The 19,242-nt window shown below is 44.9% G+C and overlaps 1 protein-coding gene across 1 annotated transcript in view; it reads right to left on the bottom strand.

Annotated features, from left to right (window-relative positions):
• setbp1 (SET binding protein 1) overlaps positions 1–18,905 on the bottom strand; it is a 36,286-nt gene extending 17,381 nt beyond the window's left edge. Inside the window, exons 1-2 of the mRNA XM_061729061.1 lie at positions 17,957–18,905; positions 11,889–12,481 (exon numbers count right to left, since the gene is read on the bottom strand). Coding sequence (XP_061585045.1) covers positions 11,889–12,323 — 435 coding nt within the window. The 5' untranslated portion in view covers positions 12,324–12,481; positions 17,957–18,905. The remainder of the gene's footprint in view (positions 1–11,888; positions 12,482–17,956) is intronic.
• Between the last annotated feature and the right edge of the window lie 337 nt (positions 18,906–19,242).

The following is a 19,242-nucleotide window of genomic DNA, read 5'->3' as shown; positions in this document are numbered from 1 at the left end:
ACCGCCGCACACCCCCATCCACCCGCCTCCATTCACCCCCACCCATCCCTGTTCCTCGTTCTGTCGTTCTTCCCACCAGTTCTCCCGGGAATAAAGACTTCCATTCATGCGCCTGAGGAGACCCACAGCGGGGGAGAGAAAAGAGGGAGGGGGGGGGAAAGGGTGGAAAGAGGAGGGGTTGTCAAGGTGGGACAGTTTTTGGGACGGCTGGGATCAGACCCATTCCCTAACGTTGCGCGTTGTGGGTCTGAATTCTACGTCTGTTTTCACTCAGCACGCTCTCCCTCGGCTGGCGCTGTACCATCTCAGACCTGGTGGACTCTCTGCCAGATTCAGCAGCAGGGAAAGTCGGGTGGGAAAGTTTGAAAATTGTGCTTCATGCAGTACTTTGAATCTTGGACTAATTCTGCAATATAAAGCCATTGGAGTAGTACAAAAGAGATTGTTTATTTGATCCAAAAACCTACTTTTACTCATTCTAGCCCGTATGCTGCTACATGCCCTTACTGTGGCCATGATCAAGCATTTGATCTACAGTGCATCCATTCATCCTTTAAATAACTGTAAAGAATCAGCCAAATTCAGAGCACACCGAGAGATCTAAAGTAAAATAACCCCTTATACATCCACAACAGTAATTCTTCACACTGGAGTACTCCTAATGATAACAGCCTAACACCAACGAGCATCCTTGACACTCTCTCTTCAGATGCGCTCGGAAGCTGATGACTCAATTTGAACAAATGCTGCTGATTGGCTGAACTGAAGCATGTTATTATGGTACAATTGGACGTTTTAACCCGGTCAGTGACGGTAGATTTGGTAGCTATTTACATATTACACAAAGTCTACATCTAATCCCCCAAATCAGCATTAACGGTGTGTACGGGCATATGTACGTTCTGCCTGCTAAGAGCCACATTAGACTTGTTTCATACTGATTACTACAGCGATTATGTATCAATTGTTCCTTTTATGAACACGGGTGAACTTCCACTGACAACATTACACATGTCAGACTCCACACGAGCTCAACACAAAAAAAATGCACACACAAAGACGGGCAACATGCACACGCACTAGAATCAGCCTATTACAGTTTTGCATGCTTCATGACAAGTCGAGCTTCATCTATTGAGATGATTAAACTTCAGCCTAATACAGACAGATGCACAAGACCCAGTATAAAAACCAGTGGAATGTACTCTGTGCACCATATGACCCGCATGTATCACTTTGGTACAAAAGGAAACAATTAACAGCCAATGAGCTGCTCTAAGGGATAACTTCCTGTGTTGAAGGATGAGTAATTCAAGACAGAAGCTGCGCTGACATTAAATACTTCCTCTTTGTGGTGTGAAACAGCAAAGCCCCACACACATATTTATCCACAAATAATGCACGCTATTGTAATCTGTTTATCTATGTGTCCATCTATGATAGCGGGACGAGTTACTGATGTGTGGCAAAAGTCTCCCATGACTCCTAACTCCATTACTGCATTTACATGGCTGTAATGGTCCTTATGGGTCTTCTTGATGTAAATATAAACTGCCCGAGTCCATGTGGGACAATGATGATTTCTTTGGACGTGCATGTGCTGCACTGATATTGTGTCAGTGCAGACTGTGCCCACTGCAAACACATCAGTGGGGATTTCCTTAAGAAAGCGTTTATTTTCAATGATTAAAAGAGCAGAACTGTAGCAATGGACACATTGTAAAGTTGGTACTGTTGGCCCAGGGGCTCCTGTTACCGTTGCAAAATCACAATTTTCCTTGTTAGTGCACACCAACAGAATTCACCGAAGACTCAAACCTCAAACATGAGTTTGAATGGACCCATGGACATTCATGTAACATCACAATAAGTTTAAAAGTCTACACCGAAAAAATAAACTGGCCTTAGGCTGTCAACAATGTCAACATGTCAGTCATTTATCAAGCAGAAGCTCCAAAGAGGCAAACTGTACAATTATAAAGACCACAGAATTTCATCAGTTAACAAAATGTTTTGACTGTGATGCATGTAAACAGTTGTTAAAGGAAGCGTCACTGCATCTCAAAGAATGGCTACAGTGTTTCCACTCCAGTGTTAAAGCTTGTGAAGTAACAGTTTCATTCTTCAGTCCCCATGTTTCTGTGATTATCTCAAGTCCTCAGATGATCTTGGCTTTGCAAGAGATGACAAGAGCAAAAAAAGCTACATAGCCAGTGTAATGACATCCTCGGTGACAGGGAGAATGGGCAAAGTGAGACACAATGGTCTTAACCAATCAGACTGCCTGCCTCCCCTCAGGCCCCCTTATACCAACAATAATGCTTTTGTGTGAGGCTGCACTCCACTCGTGTGTTCACAGTCACACACAGACCACATGGCAGAATCCTAGACTTTCTCCAACAGTCACAAAAGGAGCTGGATAAGAGAGATCAGAACATTTTCGCTGCACCCCCCCCATACAAAACTGTGCAAGAATTAAACTATGTGGATTTGCTAACAATCTGGCTCCATGTGCATGTGTGAGTTTCCTTCCATCCTGGGCACATGACTGCAGCTGCCCCCTTGCTCCTTTCGTCTAAACCAGCATCCCTCTTTCTTGTGGGTGAGAGGTTACACCGAGCGGCATTCCTCACAGTCTGAGAGTGAACAAGCTTTTACACGGACTAGCGGGGGCAGAGGAAGAGGGAAGGAAAGGAGCAAGGCAGAAAATCCAAGAGGTCAAAACTCCAACAGAGGAGGGCAGGTATAAGATGAGGAGTGCAGAGTATTTGGGAGTGTGTGCTTGTGTGTGCATGTAAACTTGTGTCTGTGTGTGTGAACAAGTAAACAGAAAACCCTTGTGGCTTCTTCCTTGCTTCATAAACACAGCTGTTTGTTTAGCCTGAACTGCCCCGTGGGACAGATGCACAGACAGAATGACAGACAGACACATTTATGTCATTTATTCATGTCGGCATCCGTGCTTATGAGACGGCCAGTGAAAATAAACAGCAGAATTAAAGTGAGACTATTTTACAAACACTGGTGCAAAGACATGTAACACAGCAATGAGGTGGGCTGAATGACAAAACTAGAACAGGCTTTGATGTTTCTGTAATTACTTGCTTTCAGTGAGACAACCTTTTAGGCTAACTAAGGAAAGCCTGAGGACATTGGTGTGATACATGTGCATAATCCTCAGAAATAAATGGAAAACAAGCATTTTCATCATCTGAATATATAAGTAAAAACTCAAAGTTATTGACCACGCAACAGTTCCAAAGGTTTACAAGGCAACCAACAAACATCTTAAATCCATGGTTAAAATGTGTAATATCTGTAATATTTTGTAACATTATCAATAGTTCTTCCAGTTAAGACTCTAATAGGATATGATTTCTGAGGTTAGATTTAAAGAATGGAGCCAAATCTCGAGATGGAAAATAAATGACACAAAACTTTTAAACGACTTCCGGCTGGCCAGGTGCAGTCTGGAGTGGTGCGCCCGACATAAAATGTTCACTGAATCAGGGCGGGTTTATGGGAAAAGAAAAAGGAAACACGCAAAAAGCTACAGATAAATAACAGTCTTTCTGGGATAATGCTTTATGTACATAGGGGTTGTTTAGGGTGCACTCACACCCTAGTCGTACTATGCGGAGTAGGGCTGTTCGATTAATCGATTTTAAATTGTAATCGCGATTATGTAATTAGAACGATGTTAAATCATGAAAATCATAAAATCGATTTTTCACTTTAACATTTTTTTTTTTTTTTTTTTTTTTACCTTGTCTGCACACATATTAATGATTGATACCATATTAATGATTGATGGAAATACCTCTCAATACATGCGACAAGTGCCCCATTACACACCTCTACCTCCTTCATGGGTTGCATTATTATTTAGCATGCAAAGACCCAGTTTAGTTTAATTAGAAAATGTCTTGTTTTATTTAATTGGAAATATAACTTACTGTATGTTTGCAAGTGCTGATTTGCTGATTTTTTTTTTTCCAGAGATAAAACTTTATATTTTATTATATTTTTTAAAACTTTTTTTCAACTTATTTTACAGAGTTTTGCACTTTATTCATTCATTTTTGGTTTAATAAGAGCAAAGTTTGCACTTAAAGCCCAATGGGGCAAATGTTCAATAAAAAAAACAGCATATTTGAAATCATTTCTTTGCCTTTTGTCAATTCACAAAATAATCGTAATCGTAATCGAAAATCGGATTTTGAGAGAAAAAAATCGAGATTTTATTTTTGGGCAAAATCGAACAGTCTAATGCCGAGGGATGACAGACCCTCCTGACTCCCCTTCTGGTCCACAATCATGCTGCCCCAGTCTCAATCACCATTAAACACAATTACCACTTGTGCATACATCATTACATTGTTACATTAAGCGTCTGTTCGTTTACTCAAAGTGCGTGTGGTATCAGAGAATCAACACAATGGTGAACAGCCCAGAAAATATGAACCCAAGGACCGGATTTGTGGCTTTACTAAGAGGTCAGGTCAGCTACAGCCCTGGCACATCTTTGAATTTCTGTATTACACCGGAATGTTGCACAATGATTCTCAAAAGAAAATGTAGCATCTATACTTCATGCATCTACTCCACAAACATGTGCAACCTTGCTTGATACATATGCAACCCTGCGTATCCGTATACTGTAGGTGAAGGTATGAAGCCCATGAAGAAAAGAACAGCCTGTTTGTACAGGAGCAGATGGTGGAGGTCCTACCATGCTGTGGGACGGCTTTGCTGCCTCTGATACAGGAGACACTGAAAGAATCAAAGCCGCTCTGAAATCTGAAGATCACACAGCCACTGGAAAATATATCACCATTATAAAACTGGGTTTGAGGCAAAGGTCTTGTGTGTATCAGCAGGACAACACCCTGAAGCACACAACCAAGGCTGAAAAAGAAACGTTTAAAGGAGGTCCCAATGAGTCCCAACCTAAACCCCTTTGAAAACCTCTGGAGAGCTCAAATATAGCTTTGCCATAGCTGAAATGATTCCTGCAAGAAGGAAAGAGCTTGAACACAGAAAACAAGATGAGAAAGGTTCTGGAAAGCTACAATTGTTTGAGACTGAACATGTTTCTAAATGTTCTGTAGCCAATTATCAATCAAAAAGTATATAAAATACTTGCAATCCTTCATTGTTATGCAAAACTGGTTGATTAACTTTTATTTCTGAAGAAAATCCAGGGCGCTAAATTATCTGAAAGCTCTGACTGCTGGACATCGTGATTTCCTTTTCTTTTAAATGCACATAGAGAAAAGACATACTAACACACACAGACAAGTGTGTTGCAGACAGCTGATGGGGACATCAGATTTCACTGACAAATGCACTCAGTCAGACATAGTGAAAGTCAATCCTCTATGCTTGCTTCTCCTTTTTCTTTGACTCCCCAGGCCTTTTCCTTCTCTCCCTGCACCAAACGTTTCCCTCTTACCCTCCTCTCGAAACCACAGAAAACACTTCTTTTTCACAGACACACTAACCACAGAGACATGATGGCGATAACAAAGCGGCCACCAGAAGCACATGATGCTCTGAGTCAACATCATATGTGACCACAGAGGACATCAAAGATGGATGCCCTCCTCATCATCCCACACTGAAGTGAGTCAAAGTCTGTCACTGTCCAAACGCCAACGTCAGGGCATCATGGTGTGATGAGCAAGTCCTCATGACGCTGATTTATGTTCCCATAGGACTTGTCAAACTGTCATTTTTGAACATCATTATCATCTGTAAACAATCTTGAATACCTTTGAGTGCAAAACTGACAACACACCAGACCTGCATGTTGAGGGCAACCTAGTTCCTGACTGAGCCACTGGCATTTCTTTAAACCCAAGTACTGCCTCAGGCCTTTATTAAAATGTACCTGAAGCTGTACTGGCTATTGTAGTCTGCCAGCATCTGCTTGAAGAGGAACAGCAACCCACTGGGAATGGACACAATAGTGAATGAAGAGGACCTGACCTTTGGACGGATTGAGAAGATGGTATGTGTGTGTCTGATTGAGAAATTAGCTACAGTTTCAACCAAATGGTCAACACAACCACACACACACACACACACACACACACACACACACACACACACACACACACACACACACACTCACTCGCATGCACACAGACACCAAATCCAGCCCTGAGGGTAAAAAGCAAAGGCCAGACTCCAGTTGTCTCAACCCTGACCCATTCGCACAAACAAACAATACAGCACACGCACACACACACACACACACACACACACACACACACACACACACACACACACACACACACACACACACTCAACTGCAGACACTGAGGCTTGCACAACTAAGTTCAGCTATCACCTCAGCTTTTGAATGTCCAGGAGGGTCAAAGTTCATCTCTTCTTCTTCTGCCCTCCAGCGCTTCTTTGTGCAGTTGTGTGTCTCTGTGTGTTTGAGACCATGTGCATGTGCTCTTTAGGAGTGACCTTGCAGAGTCATTCACTGTGGGCCCAATGCAGTAAGAGCACTATTGCAGCGCTGCCTAAATGTGTATATGTGTGTGTTTGTATTTATCGTCACTCTTATTGTCAGAACTCTCCCGTTTCCTAAGATTATAGGCAAGCTTTGCGTGTTGAGAAACTTGATGCAAGTAAACGTAAAGACCTCTAAAGTGATGGAAATGTGACAAGTACACACGCGTGTGAACAAACTGTGTTTGGATCCAGACTTTTTCAAGAGTTGGGAAATACTGAACATAGAGGTGAGATGCAAAGAGGTGTGTGTGTGTGTGTGTGTGTGTGTGTGTGTGTGTGTGTGTGTGTGTGTGTGTGTGTGTGTGTGTGTGTGTGTGTGTGTGTGTGTGTGTGTGTGTGTGTGTGTGTGTGTGAGAGAGATTGAGAGTGAGAGAGTTGGTGTGTGTTTCAAGTGTGCACAGGGTGTGTATGGGGGTCAGACACAGATGGACAGCTGGTGTTTCCGTGGTGCTAAATCACTCACCCCTCCCCAGCTAACACACAGACACACACACACACATACACAGACACACACACACACACACACACACACACACACACACACACACACACACACACGTCCCATCCCCCCATCTACTAGTGGGAAACGCCCCTAAAAGCATTCCCAGTTCATACTCTTTAAGGCTGCACACTAAAGAATGCACAACCAGACACCAAAATAAAAGTCTGTCAACTTTAAACACCATGGCAGACATCAGAAAAAATAGGATGGTTTGGTTGGGTCATATCAAAGATGACCATTTTATATTCATACATATTAATAAATCAGCCAATGATTGCCCTTGCAGGTTGGCATGATGCTTTACACACAAGCTGACATGCACGCTTCTGTTTTACGAGCTCATCAAGTCCCTCAGGTCACCAAACGCCATCTCAGCCTGGGATAAAAAAACCTCAAATCAAAAGGTTACCATTTCACACATGTGCACGTATTGCATGCACGCAGACTTGGCGTGGCGACTGCCACAGCATTAGTTTCCCCGTGAATACACTTGACTAACACATAATAATCCCAGACACTGCTGGGAGACCACCAAGCAACACTACGCACACACATAGCCAGGAGGACCACCAAGCAGAGGGGGCTGTCAAGACAAGATAAGTGTGTATCCAGCGTCAGGCTCTTGGATGCATCCACTAATACACACGCATGTGTAAGCAGACACTCATAGAAACAACGACAACAACACACTCTGGCCTGGACTCCAGAAAAAGCTCTGGCTTATCTCTCCCCACAGATAGTGAAATGGATTAAGAGCCACATTTGGCACGTCCAGGGAACTGGACAGATAACCAGGAAAACACTCTCTCTAACTGCAATCACTGCTCAACATGATTTGTGTGTGTTCGTGTATTTGTGTGAGCAGTAGAGAAAAGAAGCGGGTGCACTTTACTTAGCGCATGCCCCGCCATGTGAAGGCATCGGACCAATAACCGCGCTGCGTCTGTGTGTTTGTGTGCATGAGGGCAGGCATGTCTGGAGGAGAGTGATGCAGCAGTTGACCCGGGATCCAATCCATTAAAACGCATACATTCATCTTCCAAACACACACAGCGTGCCCAAACAAAGAGCTGTATGTGAGAGGACGTTGAGCATGTGTGTCATGTCAGCTGGAGACAGACAAGAGGAGCTCATCATAACCTGTTAATGTGCGTGCGTGGGTCTGTCCCCTGACACCGCGCGCTTGCTCAGTGACTCCCCTGGTTATGGATGCCTGCTCTGAAGATGAAATGAAAGTGAGATTGCCTTTAATACAATAAAATTACAGCTTTAACTTCTTTCTTCTCCCTCCTTCCAACACAGGGACTAGGGCTGGGCGATTTTGGACAAAAATAAAATCCCGATTTTTTTTTTCTGAAAACCCGATTTTCGATTTCGATTTTTTTGGTAAAACTACAAAAGACAATGGAATAAATTGTTTCAAATATTTTAGCTTTATTTTTAAAGAAAAATAGCAAACAAATGTCCCTATTGGGAATGAAGTGCAATTGAAAGATACTGTAAATCCTCCTTGAGTTTAGTAAAGTGACAGCACATTTACAATTTTCTTGACCAAACAAAGATAACTAGACAAGCTCTGTCTGTAATGCAGCCAGCTGTAAAAAAAGGAAAATCGATTTTCCGATTTTCCTTTTTTAACATCGATTTTGATTAATAAATCCGATTTAGATTTAAAATCGATTAATCGCACAGCCCTAACAGGGACCTTACATAAAAGATTCTCAGCAGTTTTTAGTAAATAATTGTCATTATCTGTCATTACCTGACAGGTGTAGATTCACACAATTATTGCTTTGAAATCTATTAAATACAATTCTTCATACTGGGTGATAATTCAAACCAGGGATGCTGCCAGTCTTCCAGTTTGAGAATTTATGACAGAAGTATGAAACACAAAAATGTGACATTTTGACATATTTATCCCCTGTCATTTTGAAAAATGTTGTGGGGTAAATTTAGTTTAGACTCCATTAGGAAACAGAGTGAGCGGTTTCTATGTTTACATCTCCTGAGTTTCTCATACTACACAAGCGCCTACGTGCCCAAACCCATTGTTGAATTGGTAAACTGTGAGCAATTACATAACCCCTACTTACATCTCCTCACATTCTGGGACTTTGAGGGAAGGGAAGAGAAGAGAAGAAAAAAATACTTAAAAAAAAAAACCTTTAAATGCCTTTCTAGAAAAGTGCCTTCATGTCTGTCTGTCTGTCTGTCTGTCTGTCTGTCTGTCTGTCTGTCTGTCTGTCTGTCTGTCTGTCTGTCTGTCTGTCTCAGCCCTTCTCTGTCTATTAGACTTGAATCTCTGTCTTAATGGGTTTCTATTGTATGCTGCATCTCCCCCCTCTCTATTCACCTCACCACCACACGCACATACACACTCCCTCTAAGGGGGCCCCTTAACCAGGCTCTCCATATGCCTGACCCCCACCTCCCTTCTCCTCCTCTTACCACAACCCCCTTCTCCTTTCACCTTCTCCTGCTCACACTCTGGCTTCTGCTCTGATGCTGCTGCTGCAGCCCCACGCTGCCATCTGCTACGGGACAAGAGAGGGCCAAAGAGGAAGAAAAGAGTGATGAAAAAGAGTGTGTGAAAAGAGGAAGACTCGTTGAAAGAAAAAGATGCAAGGGGACAAGTGTGGATAGAGAAAGAGATAAAAAAAAAGATAGAAGGAGAGTGGGAAAGAGTAGATGTGGATATAATACAAGAGAGAGTGGAGAGGCTGTCCATCTGCTCCCCCCCCACCCCCCTAATGACACACAGCCTCACATACACCACAAAGAGAGTATTTAACCTCAACACTCACATACACACACACACACACACACACACACACACACACACACACACACACACACACACACACACACACACACTTAGGCGCGCAAAAAGAGAAGGAGACAGAGAGGCAGCCCAGCCTCTCTCTTTAACCCGTTCCTCCCCAGTGAGCCTGCCTGTATTACACCCTTGGGGTGGCAGGTGATGGGTGGATGCAAGGAAAGGATGTGGAGGAGAAGCGGGGGTGAGTGGGGGGTGGGGTGATTGAGGGACAGAGCTGTGGGGATGAAGGGTCGAAACTGATCTGAACCAACATCAACACATTCTCCGCTCCGCTCCCCTCCTCTCCACAAACCCCAAACCTCAGTAGACACGAGCTCTCCAGCCCGTCACTATGACAACCTCTGTCAGTCATCTCTTAGCAGAGGTCTTTCCAAACAGAGGCAAATGATGCTTGATTAGGACCGGCTGCCCAGACGTCGGAGAGCAAAGCTCAGCCCGTTCATCTCACTAATTGATGTGAACACTGAAAGTTTTTAAGTGTTAGACATGTTTTTTTCTTGCTTTAATTCGATATCAGTACAGACAGGTCAGTCAGTCAACTTTGTGGTGAGACTTCTCCTCCTGCAGACAATAAGCTGAAACTGTGACTTTAGGTTAAGAAATATTTCACCAAATAACAAAGCAGCGACAACACATTTTCTTTCCAAGCAAATGTTGTAATATTACAGTATGCCAGTAGTAACAGAGACGTCGCCAGAGCAACAGCTCTGTCACTGGTGGTTATGAATCTTCATTTGTCATCACTTACAAAGATCTACGATCAGCCAAATAAATCCTGGAGGATTTAACTTTTTTAGGTAATACACAAGAAAAAAATAACAGGATAAAATTAAACTGTGTGAGAAAGTCAGACTTTGGTGCACTGAATTTTTCTTTCTTTCCTCTTTCCTACCACCGTTTTTGGAACTGACAGGATGGCTGGCACACGACTGGCTGAATTCTGTGCTTTAATAATGATATGTCTTTGAGAACATTTAAAAAGGTAATATGTATAAAAAAGCATTTCTCTCATGCCTTGTCTCCCATGCAAATATTTCCTTCATCGACAAACTCTCTGAATATCTGGCATTTATTTTCACACCCCGTATGAACAGCGACTTAAGTCAAACAGCGATTACAGGCTGAGCTGACCATGCTAGATTAGGTTAAAAAAAACATCTGCACCTCTTGATTTTGAGTGAAACTACAAGGATGAAGAGCAACAGAGCAAATATACGATTAAGCATCGTGTTGACAAGCTGACACCTTTACTCCTGCTGAGCCTGTCGAGCTCAGTGCCATTGAGATGACTGTCAGGTTTGGACACACACACCACTGTGTAGGTCAACACACCCAGCAAACACCAGATTCCCCCAAGGACCTGTACATACACAGTGTCACACACACCAAAAACCAGCAAAGTGCATGAGGGGTGATGGAGGAGGGGGTGATGACTGTGACGCACAAAGGATGATTTCATTAGAGGAGAGCAGAGGAGAGGAGCGGAGAGAAGAGCTTTGGTTTCAACAAGCCCCTAATTGACCATTTCAGAAATAGAGAATCACAATACAATCAAGTCGTCAACCCATCAAAAGAGAAAGTCTCAAAACTGAAACAAAAGGACTTAACTAACCACCCCCCCCCCCCCCCCCCCCCAAAAAAAAAAGAAGAGAGGAAAGGAGAGGAGAGGAGTGGTCAGGGTCAGGAAAGGTCTCTGTGTGTATGACCACAAATGGAGATGGCAGACACCAGCTGTCACTTGCTTGTGTCAGCCCTATTCTCAGCTGCTACGTGTGTGTGCGTGCTGTGTGTTTCTGTGTGTGTGTGTCACTGTGTGATCTGTTTGAGTGGTTTCAATTACAGAGCAAACTTTGACTCTTTGTAACCAAACCCGGGAAGGAGCAACTGAGAAAGGTACAGAAAGAGATGCCGAGATAGACGTGAGCTGCTTCTCACTCAAATGTACAAAAGTGATCTGCACTTGTCATTGTAGTACTTATTCTAATTGCATAAGAGGAAGGACCAACAGTGACTTACCCTTTTTCTGGGGGGTCCTCGTTCTTCGTCCTTGGAGCCCCGCCCTGCTCCAGCCCCACCTCCTGTTCGCCCCTGCCGCCCCCCTTTGCCCTCTCCAATTGGAGGCCTAATGGTCATCCTGATCTCCGGCGGGCAAATATAGTTCTCAAGGCTCTTGGGGGGCTTCTTGGTGCGCTTGGTGGTCTGTATCTTCAACTTTAGACTTCCTTCCTGGAAACTTGCTTCCTTGATGGAGAACTCCTGCTCCTCCATAAGCCCCTCCCCTTGCTCCTCTAATCCCTCCCCTTCACTGACGCCACCGTTAATCACATCATCACTGCGCACCAACCCAATGCCACCTGCTCCTAGTTGGTCCGCCTCATTTGGCACTACCCTACATCCCTGAAGGTCCGCCTCTTTGGGTCGGGCTGAGCCAACCAGATCCCTTGGCTCCATCCACGCTCCCACCAGAGCCAGTCAGGATGGGGGAAGCTACGGCAGCCAGCCAATAGGCAGACAGAGAGCAGGAGTCCGGTGGACTGGTTGGTTGTTGTAAATCAGCTACTGGAGTTGCGTTAGTTGTCCCACAGGAGCACAGCGAAGCCAGGGACAGTCTGTGGAAAGAGCAGGTGAATGACATGATTAGGAAAAGGAATGGGCAACCTGTCCTGTCGTCTCTGCAGTTTCCATTCCATCACTACCTCTCAGACTTGTCTGCTGTCGCCAATATCATCAACAGCTGCCATTTAAATGCAAAGACAAACAGACGGCATGATCACAGAGCTGCAGAGGCATCCTACCAGTCTCTCATTTGCATGTCATACCCCTCATAAAAACAAAAAACAAAAAAACATTTTTGAGGCAGATTATTACTACCCTTTTCCCTCACTGTCACCCATCTTTACTAGCCCTCTATCTTCATCCCATTCCCACTTATTCCATCTCTAAAAGCAGATCGGAAGGAGAGCCATGCATATATTGGATGTGATCGGTGCAAAATAAGACATTCCTCGTCTCTGCTCGAAAGCCAGGCTGAAGTTAGCCTGAGGACGCAAAACTAAAAGAAAATGAACAGAGCCGACTTCTGTCGTTTTTTTTCCCCTTTTTCTTCTTTTCACCAGAGAGGGAAGGAGGGAGGGAATCACACAGGGGGAAAACTAAAGGCAGCAGAGAAAGACGGAGGGAAGGAATCTAAATTCTTTCCCCAGATGTGGTTTACGAGCTGGTCTGGAAAAACAGCGTCTTGACTGTTTTACACATGCATGCAGAAGCACTGCTACACACATGAATAACACACACACACACACACACACACACACACACACACACACACACACACACACACACACACACACACACACACACACACACACACACACACACACACACACACACACACACACACACACACACACACACAATCTCTCTAATGTACATAAATACCCATCAAAATGACAATATAACTGTCACTGACTACACATGCATCTATGTAAAGAAAAAAATTAGTAATAGTATAGTAGTCTCAAAGGATTTGAGTTATCTTTTTTGGATCATACATTTACTCATATCAACAAACGCAAATACACACACACACACACACACACACACACACACACACACACATGCACTTACAAAGGCCAACTAACACACAGGGGTATAAACAGTAACCGACCAAAACAAACACTGGACTACACTTCTCACTTCAGCTCCAGGGAATCCCATCAGTCAATATGACATGAGGCATGACTGAGCTGGAAGTGCAGAATGTTATCTCACATGCTGAGCTAAGTCTGACACCATTTACACTGATATGAACCCAGAATGGACCGCTAACTGCAGACATGACTCAAGTAAAAGCTTGCTTCTTTCTGCAGACATATAAAGACCCCTTTGTTTACACCAAACAAAAAAAAAAGCAAATACCTCCGACCCTTATACACTCCAACACGGTTACTGTTGGCAGTACCTGGAAGTGTTTTCTCAGCTTGAAGTCCTGTACCAGCAAAGGCTACTGTACAAACAGCTGATCCCCATCATAATACCCATAAGGGCCCACAGCACATGGCCACAGTGCGATTGAATAATCATAATCTACAGTGGTGTTTCCACAAACGTCTCAGTGTAACAATGCAAATAAGCAGCACCCAACCCTGAAATCCAAGCCGATGGCTGGTCATTTTATTCTGCATGTTCTGCTTTGAATATAAATAAAGAGACTTGTTACTTTAGTCACGGTCTTGAGCCGTACAGTTTGTGACTTTTAAACCATTTGTAAGAATTTATGACGTAGGTTCTGTTACTAAAGCTATACGAAGGCTCAGCACCTAGAAACTTAAAGGTCCACAAGAGTGGTTTTGGGAATGTCTTTTAGCTGCGCTAAACTTATTAAACAGATGATAAGATCAGATTCTCGAGGCAGTGGAAAATGTGTTTCCCACAGTGTCTGAAAACTAAACTTGAGGAGGACCTTGCGGATATTTCAAGAGGACAGCAACCAGAAGACACACAGAACCAAGGAATAGCAGAAAGTAGAGTGAGACTGTCCGTAAAAGTCCACCACTGAGTCCTGACATAAATCCCAACTAGATCCTTAGAAAGGACAACAATAAAATAATGACAGAAACTACCAGCAGGCACCTGCAATGGCAGCATTTTCATGGAAGAGATGGGACAAGTTCCCATGATCTTTTGCAGTTGATCTCCTGATATTAGGTGCAATGTGAACTCTGTAGTTTACGTCTTCCACTGAACAGTCTTGAAAAGACACTGAGCACTTGGTATAACCGCACAATGGCAAATATCCCACCAAGCAGCTGATATATAAAGACAGAAAGAAAAATGTTCAGTCTGATGGAACGCCAATCTCTGGGGTGATTTTCATGCTTCATTAAAAACCACCAGCTTCCAGGAAGTTAGGAAACCATGAAAAAAAATGTATATATATATATATAGTATATATATTTTAATCCTAGACACAATCTCAGTCTGATCTCACGCTGAGCCCACATAACCCTGTTTGGTCCTTCAGGAGCCCTCCAGTCCCTAATGCCAGTGTGGTGACTCGCCCTAACGGTATGTGTGAAAGCCACCCTGGCTGTCATGTGACTCCAGACAATGACAGGAAAAAAAACAGCTGCCAACGACAACATGCCACACACACACAGTTACGGATCAAAAGGGGAAATTTCAGAAGAAACTCTTGTCCGGTTGGTGCTCTTAAGACACCCTGTACCTTCACAACTGTCACCCAGTCACAACAGAATGGCATCATGCGTTGGCTCAGTCCTCCGTCTGAACTATTACCTGGTAAACTACTTAGCTGGGTCATGATTATCCCTCCTCCCTCTCCGCTCAGTGCCCTAAGCAGTGGTAGTACTGTTACTGGCAGGCTGACAGTTTATGTAAGGCTGACCCCTCCTCGGGCCTCCCTCACCTACTTAGCCTGAGCCTCACAGTCTCCTCTCTCTCACTCTTGTACACGCAAACACACTGATGCACATGCACATACACACCTTGACTAGCCTCAGACAAGCAGGCTGATTGTGAGAGGCCAGACTCACTGCATAAATAGCTTTATTATGCGCTCAAAACTGCCAGCGCTAACCAGCTTCCCTCTCAAAAAGCATAAGGTCACTCCCTGTGCTGGATGTAAAAGCCTGCGAATGACACAGTCTTGCAATATTTTGTCTTGCCAACAATTATGATAAAGCATCGATAATGGACTGCAGATGGACAGGAGAGAGACTGATGCACACACACAAAAAAAAAACTGGGGAAGAAAAGAGTGTGAGCAAGAGGGAGAGAGGGGCGAGAGGGATGGCAGCAGAAACACAACCTTTTAAGGCTGCATACCCAGCAGCCTAGTGCCTGAGGTGGACTCACAAATAGCTTACACATGGACAGATGCATGCACACACACATTTATAGATTTAGAAGCACATCAAATGACTGTTTCATTGCACAAGGTGAAGTTTTTCATTTTTCCTTTTTTTCACCCCCATTCGTCTTTTTATTCCAGCTCTCCAGCGAAGGGCAGGCACATAAACCAGTACCTGTAAAGGATCTGATCTTTGACAAGAGACCAATCAGAAGGGAATGAGCCCAGCCTTGTAGTGGGCACAGGCTGGAGCCTGTTAGACCTCAGAGCAGGGCAAGGTGAAGGAAGCCATCAAAGTGCTCATTCTGCCTTGCCATTTGAATTACACGACTTGTCTCTTCCCTGTTCAACATGGATGGTACATGCATGCGTTCAGTTATAGGGCAGTTAGAAGGGCAATCATAAAACACCCTGTGTGGGTCAGCCATAATTGAAAACGACAGCCTTAAAGCTGTTTCATGCAGGAACGCGCACACACATCTTTTGGATGAGCCATAAGCCAGGTGGCACTAAAACCATCCTCACCTAACTACCCCGCACCAGCAGATGAGTGTTAAACCATTTTAACTGCAGCAGAAGCCACAAAATGGCTGTCAGCAAAAACACCTCCCCTACTCCCCCAACTGTCTTCCTCCTTCCCCTCACCTCACTCCCCCCATCCTCTCTTCTCTCCCCTCTTCTCTGTGCTACCGCTTTCCTCTACCCTCCACCTCGAAGCCCTCCCTCTCTCCCTCCCTCTCTCTCTGCATGCTCTGCCAAAAGGTGCTCCAGTGCTGATATTCTGTTAAGAGAGCCTGCCAACAGTTAGATTTGTCCTTGGATCCCGTTCACATTCCCTCCTCCCCACCTTCTCTGATCCTATTTCAACCCAAGGTATCCTGCTCAAAAGGGGATGCACCCAATCGATTTCTCATGCTTTAATTTAAAGGTGGCATGGGCATCTCGTTACCTAATATGGAGTTAAATAGCCCACTTTGTACTTTTATGCCACAAAATCGCTGCCAAGCTGGAGTAGAGTTGAAACCGCTAACAAGACAAGATCGATGAATCACCTCTATTATCCATCCCTCTACCTCATCTCTTTCCACCTGGTCACGCACCTCTCTTGCAGCTGCCTCTCCTGTCATGCCCTTTATCGTCCAGTGCCTGTTCCCACAACTTTACTCCCACATACCCAAGGAAGCTGGCCACACTTCCACACTTTCCCTGACTTACTCAAGCCTGTCTATTTATCATCTGGGGGCTCTGGTTGTGCCTGAGGTTTCTGGGCTCTGCTGATAATTGACCGCCACTGACTCTCAGCCCTGACCTTCAATCACACAACTGAATCAAACCCATCACTTTTTCTTTCTTTCTTTTTTTTTGTTGAATGCACAACCGATTGGCTTTTGATGAGAATAACCAACTGAGGCGGCACTGGCTTTCACCGAGCCACGTGCAGCCGTTTGGGAATCTCTACACTAACCCCATGGAGAACCAAAATGAAATACACAGAGAAAGGCAAAGATGTGACAAAAAATACAGTGCATGCAAAGCACATCTTGGGCATTCAGCAACGTGGCACCTCTGGACATGTTTGTGACATCTGTACCCTCTCTGTCCACTGCAATCGACCTAATTCATATTTTAACCCCACATTACAGCTTAAGTGACAAGATATTCAACTGCCTGCTAGTTTGTCACAGAGTGCGATGCTGTGGGATGGACTAGCAGTGAGAGAAGATGCAGGATGCCCAACCCAACAGATCTGATGTCAGAGCAGTGGTTGATCTGCTGCTTCACCAGACTCTTCATCGTATTGTGCCAATTAGTAGTTTAATCCTTAAGCCACACAGTAACCAGCACATTACACAGTGATAACCGCTGGTGCCAGCCTGTAGGCTGATTTATGGGTCCTTGAGTCGGTGCACCGTTGTTTGGGATGTCTACGTGCGTGAAGCTCTGCGTGAAAAGGGAAGAGTGGGGTCACGGCGCGTGTGCCGCTCACTGGATTTCATCTACACGTGACTGCAAGCGATTTCACGTATACTCGACCAGCGGAGTGGGTCCGAAAACAATTACACATGCAGGCCAAAACGCGCACGGCGCAGGGTTAATGTGACAGGTAAAGCTGCCCACATGAAACACAGACAGACGGCGGTTTCCCACGTCAACAGCAGCAGGACGGTTCCAGGAGAGAGGTGTGATCAGGTGTGAGACCGGCGCTACTTACCCATGTCTAATGTTGGCACACAGTCGGCTCTGGCGTGTGAATATTTCATCAAGATCATTTACAATCCATTTAGCCCCCGACACATTTTACACGACTTGACGGATGGGATGACAGCCTCCCGGGGAGCTGTCACACGGAGACGGAATAAATGTTTTTTTGTTGTTGTGTGTTTGTTTGCTGAAAGAAAACCCCAAGGAAATGGCGTCAGTGGTGCTCTGGATAGAAAAATTATATATATAAATATATATATAATTATTTTTTTTGCAGGCAATAACAGAATGAAGGTAGTCGCACAAGGGCAAAAAAGCAAAACAAGAAAAAAAAAGTGTGTGGGGGGGAAATCCAGTCGGGAAACTTGGCGTGCGTTTGCGTCCACTTGCACGGAGAGCGCGGTCCTGCAGCGCCGCTGCTGCAGAGACTCCTGCGGGCCGGAGCGCGCTGCCTGTGGGGCCGCTGCTGCAGAGACGCTCCTGCGGGCCGGAGCGCGCTGCCTGCGGGGCCGCTGCTGCGTTCAGTCGGCGCCGGGCTCCTTCGCAAATCCGCTGGATCGGGGAGGTGGAGGAGACGAGGGAAGAGGAGGGGGAGCGGGACTACTGCTGCAGTCAAAACAAGCAGCCCACATCCGACTGCATGTGAGCACGAATCCAGCGGGAGGAGAAGAAGAAAAAAAAAAGAGAAGAGAAATGAGCGACAAGACCGCGCTTGCAGCCGTCAGTGCAGAGGACGGCGGAGCTGAGAGACCGGAGAGTCCGCCTCGGTCGCTGTTTTTGCACCGTCCCAGCTTCCCAGGGTCGGTCGGGGTTTTTGTGGTGGTTTTGTTTCTTAATATCTCCGTACGTGACTCTGTCTCCCTCTCTTTCTTTCTTTCCCTCGTCTCTGCTTTTCCGATCGGTGAATGTCAGGTCCCGGAGCCTGGTGTCTACTAATGATCTCAGCCAGCAGTCTGAGCGCTCTGGCCAAACTGAGCACATCAGTGGAGAGGAGAAGAGAGGAGAGAGGAGAGGAGAGGAGGGGCGACATCGCCTCCCCCTGGCCGTGAGCGAGCTGAGCACGTTCCCCTCTCCATCCTCCCCCTGTTTTCACCAGGATTTTTCTCCTGAGGGACAGCTCATTCAGGCCGGGTGTTATTTTTATTTTAAGACAAACAGGGAAGGCAGCATCTGGCAGAAGGCTTGTTGTTGACAAAAGTCTGCCACTAATGGAAACGTGTTTTTGCCCTTTTTCTCAACGGGTTCAGATGCATGCCTACATGATGGAGAGAATGAGAGAGGCGCCAAAAATATATT

This window comes from Cololabis saira, chromosome 9 (genome assembly GCF_033807715.1).
Source record: "Cololabis saira isolate AMF1-May2022 chromosome 9, fColSai1.1, whole genome shotgun sequence".
Lineage (NCBI taxonomy): Eukaryota > Metazoa > Chordata > Actinopteri > Beloniformes > Belonidae > Cololabis > Cololabis saira.
This window is presented reverse-complemented; position numbering and strand designations above follow the sequence as displayed.